General features: G+C 34.7%; 1 protein-coding gene across 1 annotated transcript in view; it reads right to left on the bottom strand.

The window, feature by feature from the left end:
• The window catches only part of LOC149790488 (cardioacceleratory peptide receptor-like), a gene marked incomplete at its 5' end in the record, with an annotated part of 115401 nt that overhangs the window by 71315 nt on the left and 24523 nt on the right, over positions 1–19563 (bottom strand). Inside the window, one exon of the mRNA XM_089971392.1 lies at positions 6951–7093. Within this exon, the coding sequence (XP_089827518.1) occupies positions 6951–7093 (143 nt within the window). The remainder of the gene's footprint in view (positions 1–6950; positions 7094–19563) is intronic.

The raw sequence follows: 19563 nt of genomic DNA, 5'->3' as shown, positions 1-19563 counted from the left end.
TTTCCTTATTCATGTTGATTTTTAAGATTAGCAATATGCAATAAAGATCACCCTAAGTCAGAAGCTGGAGCTAGCGATAACTGATTCACGCACTTAAAAAAAACATACACGCTGTAATATGAATCTTGTCAGATAGAATACGCTATCGCTTACATTTTAAAAATATTGGGCTTGAATTTATAAACTGAAATATCTCGAATTGAGTTTCTCATTATTACGGTTGTCACAGATTCCTTTAGGCATTTAATGAAGATTTAAATGAGAAAACGAATCTAACTTAAGCTAAATTCTGTAAACAAAAACAATGCAAATCGAAACTGCCTGGCATTTATATAAACAGAGCTATGACGTTCTATAAAAAGGTCTTGAAAGTATGATGAAGTAAACGTTGCAATTTTTTTATACTCCCACCAGGGAAGACTTGATGCACATATTTACTTGTTTGATTGGGCTACCCGCAATTACGTTATAATGGCTCACAGTCAGGATCTTAGAACAATTCCCATTCATCCGTATTCTTAGATTAAACAAAGTAACTTATAAACAAATTGCAAGCCTCTAAACACTTTCAGACTCAGTGAGTAAAGAAAATGTGTATATGCTATGAAAATTAAAAATGTTGTCTTGGAAATAGGCTTATGTTGACATATTCAGCATGATTTACCGGCTTATTGGAAATCTGAAGAAATCTTCCAATATTACATAACCAAACAATCTAACAAGACATAAACTAACAATTTAACATGACATAATCGAAAAATCGAACAAGACAAAATCCGTCAAAATAATCAGTGAATAACGTGTGACAACTGTGCGAGATAAATTGTGACCTGATCTCATCCTGACGTGTGACAACTGTGCGGGATAAATTGTGACCTGATCTCATCCTGACGTGTGACAACTGTGCGAGATAAATTGTGACCTGATCTCATCCTGACTGCGATACATCGAACTGATTTATATCTAAATTTAGAACATACACATTTTATATGTAGAAATGATATGACCAGCTCACCTCCCACAACACATATTGTCAAATACGCAATAAAAATAGGGACAACAGATGCAAAAAATATTTGCTTATGTATTGCTATTAACCTTTATTTTTCCTAACCTATATTCTTAGAGAAGGTTGTCTCTAGAAGGTGATTTTAATAATCAGTCTGAAGGAGCGAAACTATTTATATATGTGACAAAGTTTGACGTCGAAGTTACCTAATACATGGGTTCTCCTCTATTTTCTTTCTATCCCTATTTGAAATACATTTTTGTTTCACTAGCTCTGAAGAATCGACTACATAGTAACCTGAATATAAACATGAAAGATAACATAAAATAAGAATTCTTTATTTCACATTACATGTAGTCCATACATCTAAATTAAAATATAGATATAAAGTAAAAGTATTTCAGACATAAAAGATCATATATGTCTTATGTAAATGTATACAGACACATCTACAACAATGAACTGTACCTTGCATTGTGAAGAATGAAGTTATGAAGCACGTTTAAAAAGTAATTTGTTCCATATATTTAGAATACGAGAATTGAAATGAATGTCGTCGTTCCACAGAGATTTCAAGATACAGTTCTTACTTTTAGATATTCTTGTCATTACTGAGAACACGTACTTTCTCATTAGTTCGTCAAAACCGAATAAGTTATAAGTTACAGACATGTTGGAGTCAGTGACCTATCTTGGAACGCGTAACAGAAAGCGAAGACTATTATCATAACCATGACTAGTTTTCCTTTCATGCAATCATTAAAGTTTATCCACAGATGAGTACAATACATTCACGAATAAACGTTCTGCAAAAAATAAAAGAGGAATCTCGGTGAAAAGATAATTTGTACAGCGTTTTGTATTTAGTTTGGGCGAATTGATACACGCAGCAGACTGACTATATTTGCTGCAGGAGTAAAGGTTGTCCTGGATTCAACTTCCATTGCGTTCCTGCATATGTTCCCATGTAGCAAAATATTATCGGTGTGCATCCGCGATGTGCCATAACATTATGGTTTGGTTGGATTAAGTGCGCATTTAAGATGTCTTGCTTATTAGGTTAAATTTGTTGCGTTTGGACATTGTGAGTAAAGTTTCTTGCATAAGAACACAACTCAGTAGCCGACACGGCCTGGTCTCGGAAACAACATCAGTAACAGGTCTGCACGGTATCCACTGAGCTACTGTGTCTCCCCTTGATAACTCAAATATTTTTTAACTAAATCTAGCTGATCTCAGTTCATGTCTACATAAGCGATTGCGTCGGTGTAATTGGTTTCTCTCAGTACATCATGTTTCGTCTTGTCTTTTAATTCAAAGAGATTGATGATAAAAGTCACACCCATTGTACAGTGGTACGGCAATTACAATGTCAGCGTAGTTTCCAAACCAGTCAGGCGCATCTTCCGGCAACCATTTAGGTCTTGATGGATATGAAAGCGTCTGCAAAATTGTGGATTTTGTCAGTGGTGAAATGAGGATTTTAATTCATTAACGCCAGATTAAAGGAATCAGCTCATCTAAGGCCGTCAAAAAATATGGTCGCTCTATATTAGGACGACCCCAAGACGGCACAGGGTCAGTATACCTTTAGGCTGGTTAATTAGTTGTTCTAGGGATGATCATGGGTCTCCCTAACGTTTCGAACTATACCAAAGATATTTGTCCTTGTTGTAAACTAAATAACATACCAACGCTCATAACCAGTTTTGAAATATGGCACAGAGTTTTCTTCCTACTTTTTCTAAGGTGGCATGGGACAGTTTCGTAAATTGGCTAGTGTCATATTGCTTCATTTTAAGCTATGATGTAACTTTATGACTATTGTAGTTTAATAAATAAAGAGAATGATACATTTTAATCAGGTGATTTAGACGTGTTTTTGTATATAAAAAACAAACTGATATGAGGCATGTACATCTCCCATAATCAATTCTCAGTATGTTGCCATTGAAATACCAATAATCAGCTTGGAAGCAGAGTTAGCCACTCACTGCAGTGGACACTTGGGTCAAGGCAAGTTGAATGTATACAAAAAAATCTGCCTGAATGGCAGCTATTTTGAAGTACATTAGGCTGTTATTGTCAACGGTTTTCGCAATTATAACCGAAGGAAAGAGTTTGAATTTGCACTGTAAGCATCACGTACTGTGTCATACATGGCATTAGGACGTGGAAAATGCATCTATATATTTGTGGTATGAGTGCAAACACTTTTTATTACATGAAATTCCATGGACTTGTTAAGTCAAGTGACAATACTTTTATGTTTTGCTTTGTTATATCTATCCAAAACCGATGAACATTAACGTGTCTTATATTTTTTTAAATGAATTTTTATATTAGGCAGATGTATGCGGTATTAAATTTGTACATAAAAACTGTCCCTTGCACTCTTATACAAGTTGACACCATGCCTAAACGTTTCATGCTAGTAAGTTAATGTGGCCCTGACATGACCGAGAAGACGATAGTGGCTATCATTTGGTCATAATGGAGTGACATGAGCTCGAATACGGAAGTCGTTTAGTTCTCTGTGAGAAACTTTTTTGGGATGTTGGTAATATTCAGCGCTAGCATAAAAAGGAAAAGAGTCTTTTGTGTTTTAGTTTTAGTACAGTTCTTCGGTGAAAAAAATTGCACACATACATACATACATGCATGCATACGTACATACATACATACATACATACATGCATACATACATACAGTGATACCAATTATTGCTACCATGCTTAAAAACAACAAAGTGATTTGTAAAACAAACAATTAACATATATCGAATTATATATTTCACTGAATAAAAGTTGTGTAATTATAGGGCCAGAAAACGTACCTAGTACTTAGTTTATGCGATTATAGGGCCAGAGAACATACCTAGTACTTAGGTTATGTAATTATAGGGCCAGAGAACGTACCTAGTATATTTTGGATGGTTGATTTTCAGTATGAAAGGGAAACAGTCAGTTTCTGTTTTTGCATTCCAAAAATGTTACTGACATAGAAATACTACAAGAAGAAAGACCATATAATTGAATTAGGACTTTTTAAAACTGATTTATTGTCTGACCCTGTTTCTGTTTAGAATAAAGAATTCACCGTGTCCGTCAATTATGTGGAGTCTGATATACTTACGATATTTCGTCCGTTCTCGTGGTGACGGTGTGCTTTAATCAAAGAATCGTTAATCATTATGCATATAACTTCATTTAGTACCATCACCACTTCATTGAAAAGTTTATCATACTTCAGGAACTAGTGAGACCGCCGATAAATATCAGCCTCCATTTTGAAAAAAGGGACAAAAACTTCTTACTGCTTACCCAATATGCAGCACATCGCCGTGAAGATACCAAGCATCCAGTGCAGTTCATAGAGTTTCTAAACTAGCAATAATAAGAATAATGTCACTGATATGCAAATGATGCCACCGACTAAACAATTAGAAAACAGAGTCTTTACTAGTAACCGGCCTACGACGATGCCTTGCCAAGATAGGCAAATAACTGCCAGCATCAAACTGGTCATTGGTCCTAATCCAGAAAATTAACAAAACCCTAGCAATTGCATGAGACTTAGAAAATAAAACCTCATTCGGGTAGAGTATCATTGGAGGAGACTGAGTTAATTTAAATTCTGATCATTGAAACAGCATAAAAAACAAATGTGTTGTACAACCATATTGTATATTTAAATGAATGCATTTTTTTTAATTCTACGTAATTACGCCTTTGCCATAAACGATGTTATAATGTTATTGTGTTAAGCCATGAAGTGTTACAACAATTGTGTGCTATAAAATATATGACATGGTGTTAAAAACCCCCGAAATCCCTCCCTAATAGCGTGACCAACACTAATAACACTATATTGAATTTCTAAATAATTTGCATATTAGTACCATTAGGGAAATAACGGAAGTGTAATCTGCCGCGGTCTCCAAGCACATGACTAACCTTAATCCATCGTATATAGACACACTGTACGACTGATTTGTCCTCATTATCGTGGTTTGGAATACATTAGTCTTAGTGTCGGGGTAACAGGGTAGCTAAACTGCGTGCACAACAGAGTCCATAGGCTCCAAAATAGCATAGTCAGCGTGGGTTCGGGTGTCGGGCTCGGACAACGAGGGTATGGGAGAAAACTTGCCAGAAGCTTGTCGAGTGTTGTGGGTCCTTCCCAAAGTTTGCCCCGGTTCTTCCTTCGTCTAACATACGAGCCGCCACGCATATCCTCTTATATGCTGAAAACTGGTTTTAAGCCCGCAAAAACACAACATATAACATAAGTAATGTTTATGTAATATATATTTGCAATATGTATTTTATTATTAGATCAGTTTAAACACAAGAAAGTTCTAACGGAAAGCTAAAATAGGCTTGGGTCGACTATAACAAGGGAGTTACTAGCATTTGTATTTAACAAAACTGCCCACGATAATTGTACTCTATATAATTCGATAGATCATCATACCGAGCTTCTGTAGGAAAAAGGTTCATACATATAATTTTTCGGTTTATTCGCACATTCAGTTTTGCATTGAAAAAGCTGCTGATTTGATTATAAAATCGCCAAAATGTAGAAGACATTTGCAGAATCAGTGTAAGGACGAGAGAAAATTAATAAATATGAAAGAGACTGAAAATCCAATTCTTGCCTAGGGTTTGAACCCTGGAATTCTCTAGACGAGTGCACTACCTACTGAATTGTCCAGTCTTATACCCTGAGTTGGTTCCTGTGGCACTTTCCCCCTTGTTTTTGAAACACGTTGTAGCATCTCCTGAATCCATCGCGCGGACCACTAGAATATCTCACTCCGCAGTATAAATTTATTGAAATATGGTCCGGTGACTCGAACCAAGAACCGCCTTGTTTGTAAACAGGGTTTCTGTGGTAAGATATTTCCAAGCCTATGCGCCCAACCCATTCCTGTGACCAAAGTATGTTAACAAGGATGTTAATTTACTAATCAGGAGCTAGAACAACTGTTCAAATCTTGTTTGGCAAAACAATGAGTACATAAATACGTTCCATAATTAAAAGAGCTGTTATGAAAACGCCAGAGATGTTCTCTTCAGCAAATACTGTTAAAATTCAAATGAACATATCGTTATTCCGTAATTAATGACGCACCAATAGACACATATTCAAGAAAAGAGTATAGGTCAATAACTTAACGATATGAATGTGAGTATCGAAACCTAGACTGGTCTCCATATCACGTTATGGCAAGGACGCTGCTTGGAAAAAGTCCATTTAGCCAAGAGTTACTTTCATTAAAAAAATCATCTCGGTTATTTCAGCGATGCAATTTTGGCGAAAAGGTTTATACGTTACTATGACATCGCATGGTCCAGTAGCTTAGTAATTATATTTTCTTATTGCATCCGATAGTTTTGGCACATTCTTTTGAAAACAAAGTTGCATCGAGAAAAGCCTATCTGCAGGTTTCTAGCAGATTTCAACTTGGTATGGCAGTGGAATTATCCGTTATATAATGAGAAGTATAGCTAACCCGACTAGGAAGCCTATCATCTAGACCGATCGTGATTGGCTATGTTAAGATGTCAGTTGAAAGGTTTGTAAACGAAGAGTGCTTGAGACACGAAGATTTCAAATAATTTTTGAATTCGGATTCAGACACAATTTAAAATGTATTACTCTGCCTGGGTTATGAATGAACTGATGTTAGTCTATCAGACCTCATAAGCTGGACATGAGTGTGAGAATTATTTGTAACCTTAGGTCCAATGAATACCAAAATCGAAAACACAAATGAAAGCCCAGCTGCCTGGTCTCAAGCTTCTCAAACATCCTCCATGAGTGAAGTGCGTGTATTTCCCCTCTACTGTCATATACAAAGTTCACAATGTTTCTTGACAGTAAAACTGCAATAAAGAATGGTAACACGTGATACTGCTTTATGCAGAGGACTTACCCGCCATTGCCACACCTTCTCCAGTTCCATCCAACACTGAGGAACACCGCCAATTATGGTTTGTTTATACATAAACATCATGGGAAGCGAGAAGAGTGCTGCAAACATCCATCCAAGCCCAGCTACTAATCGGCAGCGCCTGTCTGGAAGATGTAATAATAATAATAATAGTAATAATAATAATAATAACAACAATAATAATAATTGTTCTATTGACATGGTGTGGTCGTAGAGATTAGTTTCAATTATGAAATATATGGTACAACCACGAAATTTAACAAGTCTAGGACTAACACACTGACTCAGATTTATGAGATGTTGCTAGATAAAAAGCAGAAATATTTTGTATATCAATTGTATTATTTATTATTTGTACAAAGTTATAAAACGTTATGTGATTTGCATTACAATAAACAGATGAGGTACATAAGTCTTTCTCAGATTATCAGACATGGGACATTAAACAGGAAAGTGAAACTCATCTTCTACAACTGAACGATAATGGCAGTCTTTCAACATAAGGGATGGTCATACAATTACCTAAATCTAACATATATAGAAACGATTACCATCTGAACAAACATAGTAAGCGAACAATGCATAGATTTTAAATAATCTTTATATTATTAATCACTCAGACCGTTTCTGATCTTGTTATATACCCCACAATTGATCCATTTGATTAAATCTCCCTGTTTAGTTGTTGTAGAAAAATATATTTTCAACGTTATTTAAATGTAATGAAAAGAGTCTCTGATAACCCACCCTTTGTGGAACTCAAACTTCTCAAATTCCGTGTGAACATAGTACTTTATTTACTGAACAATCACAGTGTTCGTCCTATGTCAATTGTAGGTTATTGTATTGTTTGTGGAATCTATGATCAGTCAGTTTTAATAATTTGAAACAGTACTTAAGAATTCTACTATATCATACTACTTGTAATTGCATTCTGTACAACTCATTTTCGGTGAAATTATTGGGGGTTATTTTGTCATACCGATAATATATTTACAGACTGACGTACCTAAAGCTTCTCTATCAAACTTTTGACCTATAATTCAAAACTGTTACTAAAATAGTATTAAATATTTGGAATAGAGTCTTTATAGACATTTTTCCAAAACTATTTAGTCTAGTCTGCGAACTAAACAGTGTCTTTGTAGCTTGTGCTACTGGCGGTGTTTGGTAGTAGTAGTAGTAGTAGTAGTAGTAAAGGTAGTAGTAGTAGTAGTAGTAGCAGCAGCAGCAATAAAGGTAGTTGTATTATTTCTAGTAAAGGTAGTAGTACTAGTATCAGTAGTAAAGGTAATAGTAGTTGTAATAAAATTAGTACTAGTAGTTGTAATAGTAGTAGTAAAGTTAGTAGTGCTAGCAATATTAGTAGTAGCAGTAGTAACAATACTAATTATAGTAGTAGAAGTATTAGTAGTAGTAGTAAAGGTAGTAGTAGTAGTAGTATTAATAGTAGTATTAAATGTAGTAGTAGCAGTAGTAATATTGATAGTAGTAGTAGCATTATTCGTAGCTGTAGTACTAGCAGCAGTATTAATAGTAGTATAATTCTTAGTAGCAGTAGTAAAGGTAGTAGTAGTAGTAGCAGTAGTAAAGGTAGTAGTAGTAGTAGCATTAGTAGCAGTAGTAGTCGTAGTAGTAATAAATTAGTAGAATTCTTAGTAGCAGTATTAAAGGTGGTCGTAGTAGTATTAGTAACAGTAGTAAAGGTAGTAGTAGAATTAGTAGTATTAGTATTAGTAGCAGTAGTAAATGTAGTAGTAGAATTAGTAACAGTAGTAAAGATAGTAGTATTAGTATTAGTAGCAGTCGTAGGAGTAATAATAGTGGCAAAGTTCTTAGTAGCAGTAGTAAAGGTAGTAGTTGTATTAGTAGCAGTAGTAAGGTAGTAGTAGTAGTAGTAGCAGTAGCAGTCGTTGCAGTAATAATAGTAGTAAAATTCTTAGTAGCAGTAGTAAAGGTAGTAGTAGTATTAGTAGTAGCAGTAGTAAAGGTAGTAGCATTAGTAATAGTAGTAGCAGCTGTAAAGGTAGTAGTAGTAGTAGCAGTAGTGAAGATACTAGTAGTAGTATTAGTAGCAGTAGTAAAGGTAGTAGCATTAGTAATAGTAGTAAAGGTAGTAGCATTAGTAATAGTAGTAGTGAAGTTAGTAGTAGCTGTAGTTCGAAAAGTAGTAGTAGTAGTAGATCAAGCTTTGAAGTATGTCCTATGCCGCTGCCAGTCTGCGACACGTGCATGCTAGCAACATCATCAACAACAGTAGTAGAAGTAGTGGTAGTAGTAGTGGGGGTATTAGTAGCAGTATTGGTAGTAGTAGTAGTGGTAGTAGTAGTAGTGGTGGTGGTAGTTGTAGTAGTGGTAGTAGTAGTAGTATTATTATTAGTGGTGGTATAAGTACTAGTGGTAGTAGTAGTAGTTGTGGTGGTAGTTGTAGTAGTGGTAGTAGTAGTAGTTGTGGTGGTAGAAGTAGTAGTGGTATTAGTAGCAGTAATAACACAAACACCAATTATAACTCTTACAAATGTTTAAAAAGAAAAATGAAGAAAGAAGACTTAAAATTGTAATACAACAAAAGGGCACTCATTATATGAGGAAGGTGATGATTTCTAATTGAGATGATGATAACGTTTACGAGGATAAAGGTGACGATGTTTAATATTATGATAATGATGGTAATTTTTATGAGGATGAAGGTGATTTTTTTTAAAGTTATGATAATAATGCAGGGCCGATGCAAAGGTATTTTGGCGCCCTAAGCGAACCATCACAATGCGCCCCTCCCAACACCCCTACGGCATTGTTTATTATAAATTGTTCATTGGTATTAATACATATTCGGCTTGACAATTTATTATTTTAATTATTTAGTCTACAGATTTAATGATCATAAAAAAATAACATGAAAGTGTACTTCGGATTTGGCGCCACCCAAATCTTGGAGCCGTAGGAGGCCGCCTAGTTCGCCATGCGGTTAAACAGGGCCTGTACTTATGAAGTTGAAGGTATGAATTTTAATATTAATATGATAATGATAATAGCTATGAACGAAGTAGAAGGAGGTGATTTTTAATATTGTGATAATGATGATAGTGTTTATGTGGAGGAAGGTAGTCGAGATCATTTGTACGTCACTCTGATGAAAATATACCAAATTCTGGGTCAGTGACAGTTATTTTGCCGAAATACTATGCAGTAGAGAAAAGTGCACACAGTGATTTATATAGACAGAGTGTGTAGAACCAAAAGGTTTCATATTAAGCCTCACTACGATGCCTGTCGTCATTTGATTTTATTATTTATCATGCTCTGAAGTTTGCATTGCATGCCTGCTTGTCATCTGTGTGTGTGTGTGTGTGTGTGTATATGTGTGTGTGTGTGTAAGTATGTGTGTGTATGTGTATATGTGTATGTGTATATGTGTGTATGTGTGTGTAAGTGTGTGAGTGTGTGTGTGTGTGTGTGTGTGAGAGAGAGAGAGAGAGAGAGAGAGAGAGAGAGAGAGAGATAAGAAGTGTTGGTCCTTTTTAATCAGGTGGTCAGTATGAAGAGCTCTAACTTCAAACAGAGGTGACTCAAACGTGTGGCCAATTTGCAGACGATACCTAGTGAGAGGGGATGCTTTAAAATATATATGACTTAAGATATATAATCATTTATTCATACTTTATATTTGCGTATTACAACAGATCTATTTCTGTATTAAAATTATAATCAATTTTATATATGGCTTAGTATTATGGCCTTTCGAAAACAAAGTATGTACCGATGCATCCATTAATTATCCTTAATCAGTCTGTTCATTTATCCATGCACATTATGGAGGTTATGAAAGATAAATCATGTTAAGAGTGATTATATGTATTAAAATGGATGGAAACTTGAGAGAAGTTCCGATGATCCATACAATGTCGTAACTACAAGCGGTGATTATTCATTCTTTAGGAAACTAGATGAGGTTTTTGTCCAACATATTGAATGCCACATTTTTACAACCTTTTGAAACAAATTACATCAGTTAATATGCATTTAGTATTATAACGTAGAGAAAACAGTTGTACATTGAGAGCACAGACTTCTGCTAGGTATACATGTTTTTCCGATGGTTTAATGATGGTGAAAACAATCTTTAAACTTTTTAGGTCTTCTATGAATAGGAATCGGATTGAGTTTTAAAAATGTTTCTACTCTATTTTTATCTGATACGTTCAGGAGACCACTATTCATTAATTGCATGACCTATATTATTAGTGAAGAATTGTATTGTATTATGAAAGGATTTATATTTTCCTCCTTCCTAAATTCTGCATTGTTTAAGCATCATTCTGCCTAAGACAAAGGGTTTATATGAAGCAGAATCGATTGCAGGAGTAAAATAATTCCTGCTTTAGAAATATGTTTCTGTGATGTTTTTTTTAATTAAAATTGGAATAATTTTGTAATTGATGATCGTATGAAATGATATGTCAGCGTATATTAGCTGATTATAAGGTACACCGCTTTTATTTGACATGTGACGACAGGACGAAGATACCACATACTGTTGGATATAATTTTCCTTGACATGATCATTTGCGGATGTATTGTTGTCAGAATTATTCATGATATCTGAGTCTGAAAAACGATAAATGTATACTAGATGCAGTGTAAATAATTTAATTGCGGGTGAAAATTATTTAGGGTATGAATAAATTCAATCTTGTAGTGTTTATCAGAATAGTTCCATTTCATAAGGATGTCACCTAATAATCTTAACCAAACAGATGGGTTTGGATTCTTGTTTTGAAGAGTATCTGTTTCTGATCTGCACACGTAACGAAAACCGTATGAAACAGCAGTATGACGACCCATTCCATATACAATATTTGTATTATTTGTACAATCAAATTGGAAATGATTTATTTCCAGGATAAAATGTATTCTTTTTGAAATAGTTTCACCTGATAATTTGTTCTTTTAGTATCGAGGTCATGAAAATATGTATACACATCAAACCAGTCTGCAAGCGGTATTAATGCAGTTATTTTACATCTTAAGGCACTAGTAAGGAATTATCAGATACTTGTGGAATATATTTGAATTTTGTAATGAAACCGTTGTGTCTATAGCGTTTTTCTTTTAACTTGTGACCACGATTGTAGATTATACTCGTAAACAGCATATTACATAGATAACTTTTGTCCACGATTGTAGGTTATGCTTTAAGATAATGATCATTTGCAAACGATATATTTACTTGAATTTGAATCCACAACATCGGTTTTCCCTTGGAACAACCATGGTCTATCTGATCGTTGTCAGATAGTTTGCTAAAATGTAGGTATACCGCATATATATTGTTTTCGAATTTGATAGAAATTTTAATTATAGATGACCTATTTCGAAGGCATTTTGATGTGTCATAAGTCAGGTGACAGTCTACGTATCAGTTTTAAATCAACACGATTATTTCATTCCTACTTTAAGTTCGGCTCTAAAATCATTGGTAGTTATGTTCAGATATAATTTGAGAGGAATAATGTATTAAAAAAGTTATTCTTAGGGATTACAAAGTGCTCATTGACCTTGTGGACTAAATCACTCTTTTGGGATTGTTGTGAATTCATTCAAGGACATTCTGGTTTATATCAGTGTGGCATATCAAGATTGTTACCATATCACCTCATTCAAGGCTACTGGCACATCACCACATTCAGTACTGAATTCTTTAAGATTACTATACTTATGAGCTTGTGATAGAAATTTGGGTATATCTGGGTTTTAATTCGAAATACAGCAACTTCCGTTAAAATTTAAATTCTTTTTTTCATGGGAAATAAAATGCTTGTTAAATTTTACTAAACTTTGGGTTTATTTCGCTTTTTAATCTTACTTAGGTTTTGACCCTAGAGTCATTGAATATAACGGGCGATTGAATTTCAAAATAATGTGCCTAGTATTGTGTAGATTGTTATTTCGTTTTGTGAAAATGATATCAAAGCAATATATCAATTCCTTTTTATTTTGCAGATCATTTTCCTGCTGCAACAATCAAGACGGTTTTCTGCATCAGGAAAGACGTTATGGAAAAATATGTACTCGATTCAGTTAGTTAGAAAAAATATAATTGTATTGCCAGTCAAGGGAAGATTGACAGTTTATAAAGTAGAATTGGTGTGAAAAGAAAAGGACTAATTGAAAACTTTTCTATTTGACTTAGACCAAATCAATAATACTAACTCGGGCATTTATTTTTTGTGTCTTTGTTGTAATGATTTGTAATGTTTGTCCATGAAAAAGAAACAACCATAAAAAAGAAACAACCAATAATAGGGAAAGTTTACTGTCGAAATATAGTGACAATTTGCTTTCTATGGGTGCACTGACACAGTGGTTAGTGCGAACCCTATATTCAAATGCACATTACGATATATCAGTCTCAAGTGGCAGTCTATTGCATATGTCTTTGTGATGTGGATACATAGAGTAACACCTGTGTAGTGATGCTGCTGGCTCTTTTGAGTAACACCTGCATATATCAGATCGCATATATCAGATGCTATTCCACGAGTTAAAATGGAGCTGCTCAAGTCCACTGATCAAATGAATCGTATACTTTGACTGTCATTGTCGAGAGAAATTATAAACAATGGAAGCGCAACCAGATGCATCATTGGCAATAGAAGGTGTCTTGTCACAGCCTGCTGAATGGACATTTTGTTAAAAAGAAAACATCCTCTCCTCTCGTCTATTATGAGGATTTAAAAAACTATAACTTTTGAAAGTTGAGTGCAAGTTTGATCGTCAAGTTATTTTCTTCTGGCTTTGCGCTGTGATTACAAAACGCAGCGTACACTGCAGTTGTAATTTAGATAGACTACGATGATAAATGTGCACACAGTAGACGTTGTAATGTAATCGATTATGGTCCTTGCGTTCTTTTAATTCCTATTTTAGATGCTAGAATTTTAACATTTTAATTTGAGTTTGTGTACGCAGAACGCTTTCAATGTCAGTGAAGAATGAGTATTTTTTATGATCAGACTAGAACTCACGAGGTTTAATCAATCTTTATGTTAGGGATTGTGCATACACCGGCTCCTGGATGAAAGTGTTCGAATGTCATAGGGTCTATTACATGAAAGTTTCCAGTGCAAATTAAATTCTACTTTAAGATCGTGAAAATCAGAATATCAGGTCGTTCAAACCAATTATGCTATAACAGTATTTGTATTTTATTCGGCTATAGGCTACAAGGAATACTAATACAGAACTTTTGAATAGGTGAAGAGAGAATGAACTCATCAACGACTTTAAAAAATCGGGGAATTAGTTCTAAATTATATTTTAACAGCAGCTATTATGCAATTTAAAGTGATTTTCAGAGAGAATACATTAATTTATCAGGTTTTTATTATTATTATTATTATTGCTATTATCAGTATTATTATTACTATTTGAAGGTCTATTATTATTATTATTATTACTATTATTATTATTACTATTATTATTATTACTATTGAAGGTCTATTATTATTATTATTATTAATATCATTATTATTATTATTATTATTATCATTATTATTATTATTATTATTATTATTACTGAAGGTCTATTATTATTATTATTATTATTATTGAAGGATTTATTGTATTTTAATATAAGCCATATATCAAAGCCGATCAGCATAATGCTTTTACAAAATCATATGTCCTTGGGCTGGGGCGATTCCTTTGCTTTAATACTGTTTAACGATTTCGAGAAACGGGTGTAAGTTATTTTCTCTTTTTTGGTAAATATGTTAATAACAGCTGGTGGATCAACATATATTATCTATGCAAAACACTTTTATGCCATTATGTTTTCTTTCGAATTTCGTTCACATTTGTTTGGTAGATATTTGAAAGGAATGATTTTAAGGTTTCTCCTTTAGCTGGTAACAGAGGCCATATTACATGGGTTGGTCTTTTTTCCTTTTCATCCAGAAAGGCCTTGAGAACATGCTTCTGTCTGTATTAATACTATCATTTCCTAGCCTTTTGAAGTAATAATCTCTCTCACAAATATTCATAAAAAGCCAAAAGATATTAGACTCATTACAAACTACTTTTGCGCTACATCCTGATCCTGATGCAATTATTTGAACAATCACTGACATATGTGATCTTATATATATATATATATATATATATATATATATATATATATATATATATATATATATACACACACACAGAGTGGAGCCTCGTTAATCCGGACTCCGTTTATCGGGAAACCTCGCTATCCGGACATAATTCAACGGGAACGGAATTCCTAAACGTTAATTTGCTCCGTTAATCAAGAAATCCGCGTTCCGGATCCGGAAATCAAAATCGGGGACCAAAGTGTAAAATTACTTTAAAACTTGTATCGATAAGCCAGAAATAATCTGTCCAAAAATAAGAAAAATAGAAAAATCGTATATGAAAATACAGTCAGTCGGATAATACAGATTCACCTAAGCAAATTTGGAGGTGTTCCAATGTATCAATATCTGATTGTTAAAATTCTAGTGGTATGTTAAAGTTATCCATTAATCACGTGATCATGTATGTGGAAAAACTAGGTAGCGTGACCATGTTGTAACCAGCGATTGTATAAACAATGTCTGTTTTAGCTAGTGGCCAACGGGGGTGTTAATAATTAAATAAACACACTGGGATCAAATCGTCCACTCTTTTTGACACAATATATCGTAAATAAATTGTGTCATTAAGCCTCCTTGTTGTTTATCAACTGTATGTAATAATCAGTTTACTGATGGCTGTACAAGTACAGTTAATTGATTTAAGCTGTGGACAGTATAGGGCTTCATATCAGAATAAAATGTGGACGTTAATTATCAGCTCTTTAGCAACAATAACAGCTGTAAAATACGACTTATGAAAAAGACTGCATTTTATTAGTTTACCGTAACGCATTTAACTGTGAGATATCAGTTTGTATTCGTTGTACATTTTACATATATTATGGCGACACCATCAAGCAAGTATAAACGAGTAGAGATACCGGCCAGCATAAAAAATATTTGCCAGCACAAAGATCACCCAAAAGATATACACCAGCATATTATAGCTTACTCATCCTCAGTCATTGGGATGTCGACAGTTGCGGACATCAAAAAATAAACCCACGGGCAAATGGTTTTCTGTACCTGCCGACTCAAAAGACCTAACTCGCGCTCGCCGCGCCAAATATCAACAAGTCGATGATGCCCATCTTCTTGTGGTTCTCAGACATGTGGACCCACCACGCCGCCGTCACCGATGAAATGCTCATTGCCAAGGCAAAGATACTCGGAGACCAACTCGGCATCACTGACTTTGCCTATTCTCGTGGTTGGCTACAAAATTCCAAGAATCGGCGGGGCATCAAAGGCAAACTGTATGAGGGAGAAGCAGAGAGTGTCGACATAAACAAAGTGTTCATTGTCTAAACTTATATTTACTGTACATGTATGTACAATCGCATGTTATATTAATATGAAATAAACGCACGTCAATAGAAGTATTCATTAATTTATTTCAACCATTATTGAATATACAGTACAATTACAGCTAGCATATACATGTACATGTATACGGTGTGATGACATCGTAAAATAAAAATGTGCATGATTCAATTATCCGGAAAGCTCGTGAATCCGGACATATTCACTGGGAACGAATGTGTCCGGATTAACGAGGCTCCACTATATATATATATATATATATATATATATATATATATATATATATATATATATATATATATAAGTCCTGTTTCTGTTCCTAAATCCTATGCGGTTTTAAGATAATTGAAAATGTGTACAAAGTTCAGATCAAAACCAGATCTATTTATAGAGGGGGGTAGAAAACTAAACTGTCATTTAATGTTTTTCTCAGTTTATCTGTGGAATTCAATCCTTTGCAAAACTTTCTTAGAAAAAAATTCATGTACGCATAGCACAATGATAAATTGTTCTCAAATATGCGACTATTCTTTTGTAGATTTAGCTTTTGTTTTGTATTTTTTTTAAAAAGAATTTGGAATAATAAAATAATGGAGAGTTGTTCTAACCTTTCAGCTGAATAGAAAATGCACGCTCGCATGCATATATACACACATACACACATAGACAGACACCCAAATTCATGCAGCTGTTCATCCATTGAATCATTTCTTGTATTCGTTCATCCAAATACGATCCCGTATAGCGCGTTATGAGCAGATGTGATCACTAAATATAGGACGACTTGTATTATTTACAGAGAATTAATTGCTGCGTGGAGGGATGGGAGTGGCGGAGATTACTGAGGTATGGTTTCTTGGGATAGCGTAAAAAGAGGCACGACCATATTTAATAACGGTTATCAATGGAATGCATTGCAAAATAAACGTCTTAGATTACTTTTACTTGGAAAACTTTCAATGGCTTTACAGGTAATACAAAATTCATCTCTTGTTTTGAAACGTGGGTGATGCAACCATGATTTAAAAAAGTAACTTTCCCTTATATCTCATCATGTAAAAATTGATATGGAGATTACACTGTTTTGTCTATCTTATTATCATTACTTTTCTTTCATCATTTTTATCAAAAATGTTCACGATAATATAAAATAGTTAGCATTTTTGTTGTACTGGGATACGCATATATACTTTCTTCCCATCAAGCCAAATAAAGGCTACCATTCGCTCCTCTTTCAATTTAGAAATCTTGGGGACAATATCCATGGTGTAATGTAGGACCCACTGCCAAGCATCGCGTGCATATCTATATTGGTCTTTTCATGCAGACTAAGATTATATGTGGGTACTAAGATTCTGGGGTGTCCTTAAGTTCTTGGTTGTTTGTTAGTTCATTAACTGCTTATATAAGGAAGAATGTTAGCTGCATTTCCGCATTCAACTTTTCATTTTCGTTAGCCAACGTACGCTTATGGTATGAACATACCAATAGTATCCAATTAATGATCCAGACCTAATGTGCCCTTTGGCTAATGAAAGACTCGAGCGGTAAAGTCCCTTATTGATAATGCCAGACACAAGAGGTTAAGTCCTATCTGGCTAAGGGAAGACCAAGAGGCTGTGTCCCTGTTGGCTAAGGACAGACCCAAAAGGTAAAGTCTTTTCTGACTTAGGGCAGACCCAAGAGTTTAAGTCCCATCTAGATAAGGGTAGACCAAGAGGCTGTGTCATATTTGGCTAAAGACATAACAAACTGTGTCCCATCTGACCAAAGACAGACACAAGAGGTTGTGTCCATTCTGAATAAGGACGGACACTAGAGGTTGTGTCCCTTCTGGCAAATGACGGACCCAACAGATTTATAAATTCGTCTTTTTATGCTTGGTATGGTAGCAGCAGGGAAGTTTAACAGACCAGTGCGTCCAGACCAAATAAAGCTTCCTACGAGAACTTTCTCCGTAGAAGCCTCAGAATTCAAAAATAAAGCCTTCTACGGAAGCTAATTTTCATGCATTTCAGACCAAGTGCATCGGGTGGTCGCGCCGTGTGTGTTAGTAAATATGCGTTCGAGACAGGAAAAATAAATGTCGGGGAATAAATTTTTGTGTATTTTTTTTGTTGCATGGTTGGGCTGCTTTGGCCCATTTTACGTCGCATTGAAATAATATACTTGAAAATAATATGAGTCGGAAAACTAGCACAGTTGGAGAGCCTCATTCTGCCAGAATAGCGCGAGAACAATTAGCTGCAATAAAGAAACTTATTCCAGCAAAAGAATTGTTCAAGAAAAAAGTTCGTGATTACGAAGACGCAAAATTAAATCTTACTGAATTATCCTCTGATTTGTTAAGGCCAGTTACCGAAACAACCGAGCGAGTCTTACTTGGTGACGTAAAAGATCCGGACATCAAGAAACGTGGAATTCTTCCTGTGTTGAGAGACATTGAGGAACATACTCGATTATTGCCAGATCGAATATTACAAACACAACGAGCGCAAACACAACGAGCGCGGCAAGCACAACAAGCACAAGCACAAGCACAAGCACAACAAGCACAAGCACAACAAGCACAAGCACAAGCACAAGCACAAGCACAAGAACAAGAACAAGAACAAGCACAGGTACAAGCACAAAAAGAAGAACAACTAAAAAAAGAACAACAAGAAGAAGAAGAAAAGAAAGAAGAAGAAAAAAAGAAGAAGACGTAATAATGAAATATCCTCTCGAGAATTTAATGGAAAACTATTTTACTGTGGGGTCTTGGACGACGATAAATTTAGAATTAGATGACATTCATAGCGAAAATCCTGATGAACTTGGAGAATTTGCGAAACGTAGTTTCAATAGAAGACTTAGTTATTTAACGGAAGATGGAGCAAATAGATATACTTCACGAGAAGACTGGTACAAAGCAATATATCGGATAAAATATATTAAATCTCAGGCTAGGTTTGATGATCCGAAATTTGTTCGTTTTTGGAATTCTGCAAAAGGTGAAGTTGAGAAAACATCTCCGGAGAAGCCACAAGAAACTCAACCTCAGAAATTAGAGGAAAGTCCTGGAATTGTAGGAACTTCGCCCGCCTCACATTTTACCACAAGTGGACTTCGGAGATTGAAGAATCAAGAAG

Source organism: Sinohyriopsis cumingii, chromosome 10 (assembly GCF_028554795.1).
Source record: "Sinohyriopsis cumingii isolate HCF-2022 chromosome 10, ASM2855479v2, whole genome shotgun sequence".
NCBI lineage: Eukaryota > Metazoa > Mollusca > Bivalvia > Unionida > Unionidae > Sinohyriopsis > Sinohyriopsis cumingii.
This window is presented reverse-complemented; position numbering and strand designations above follow the sequence as displayed.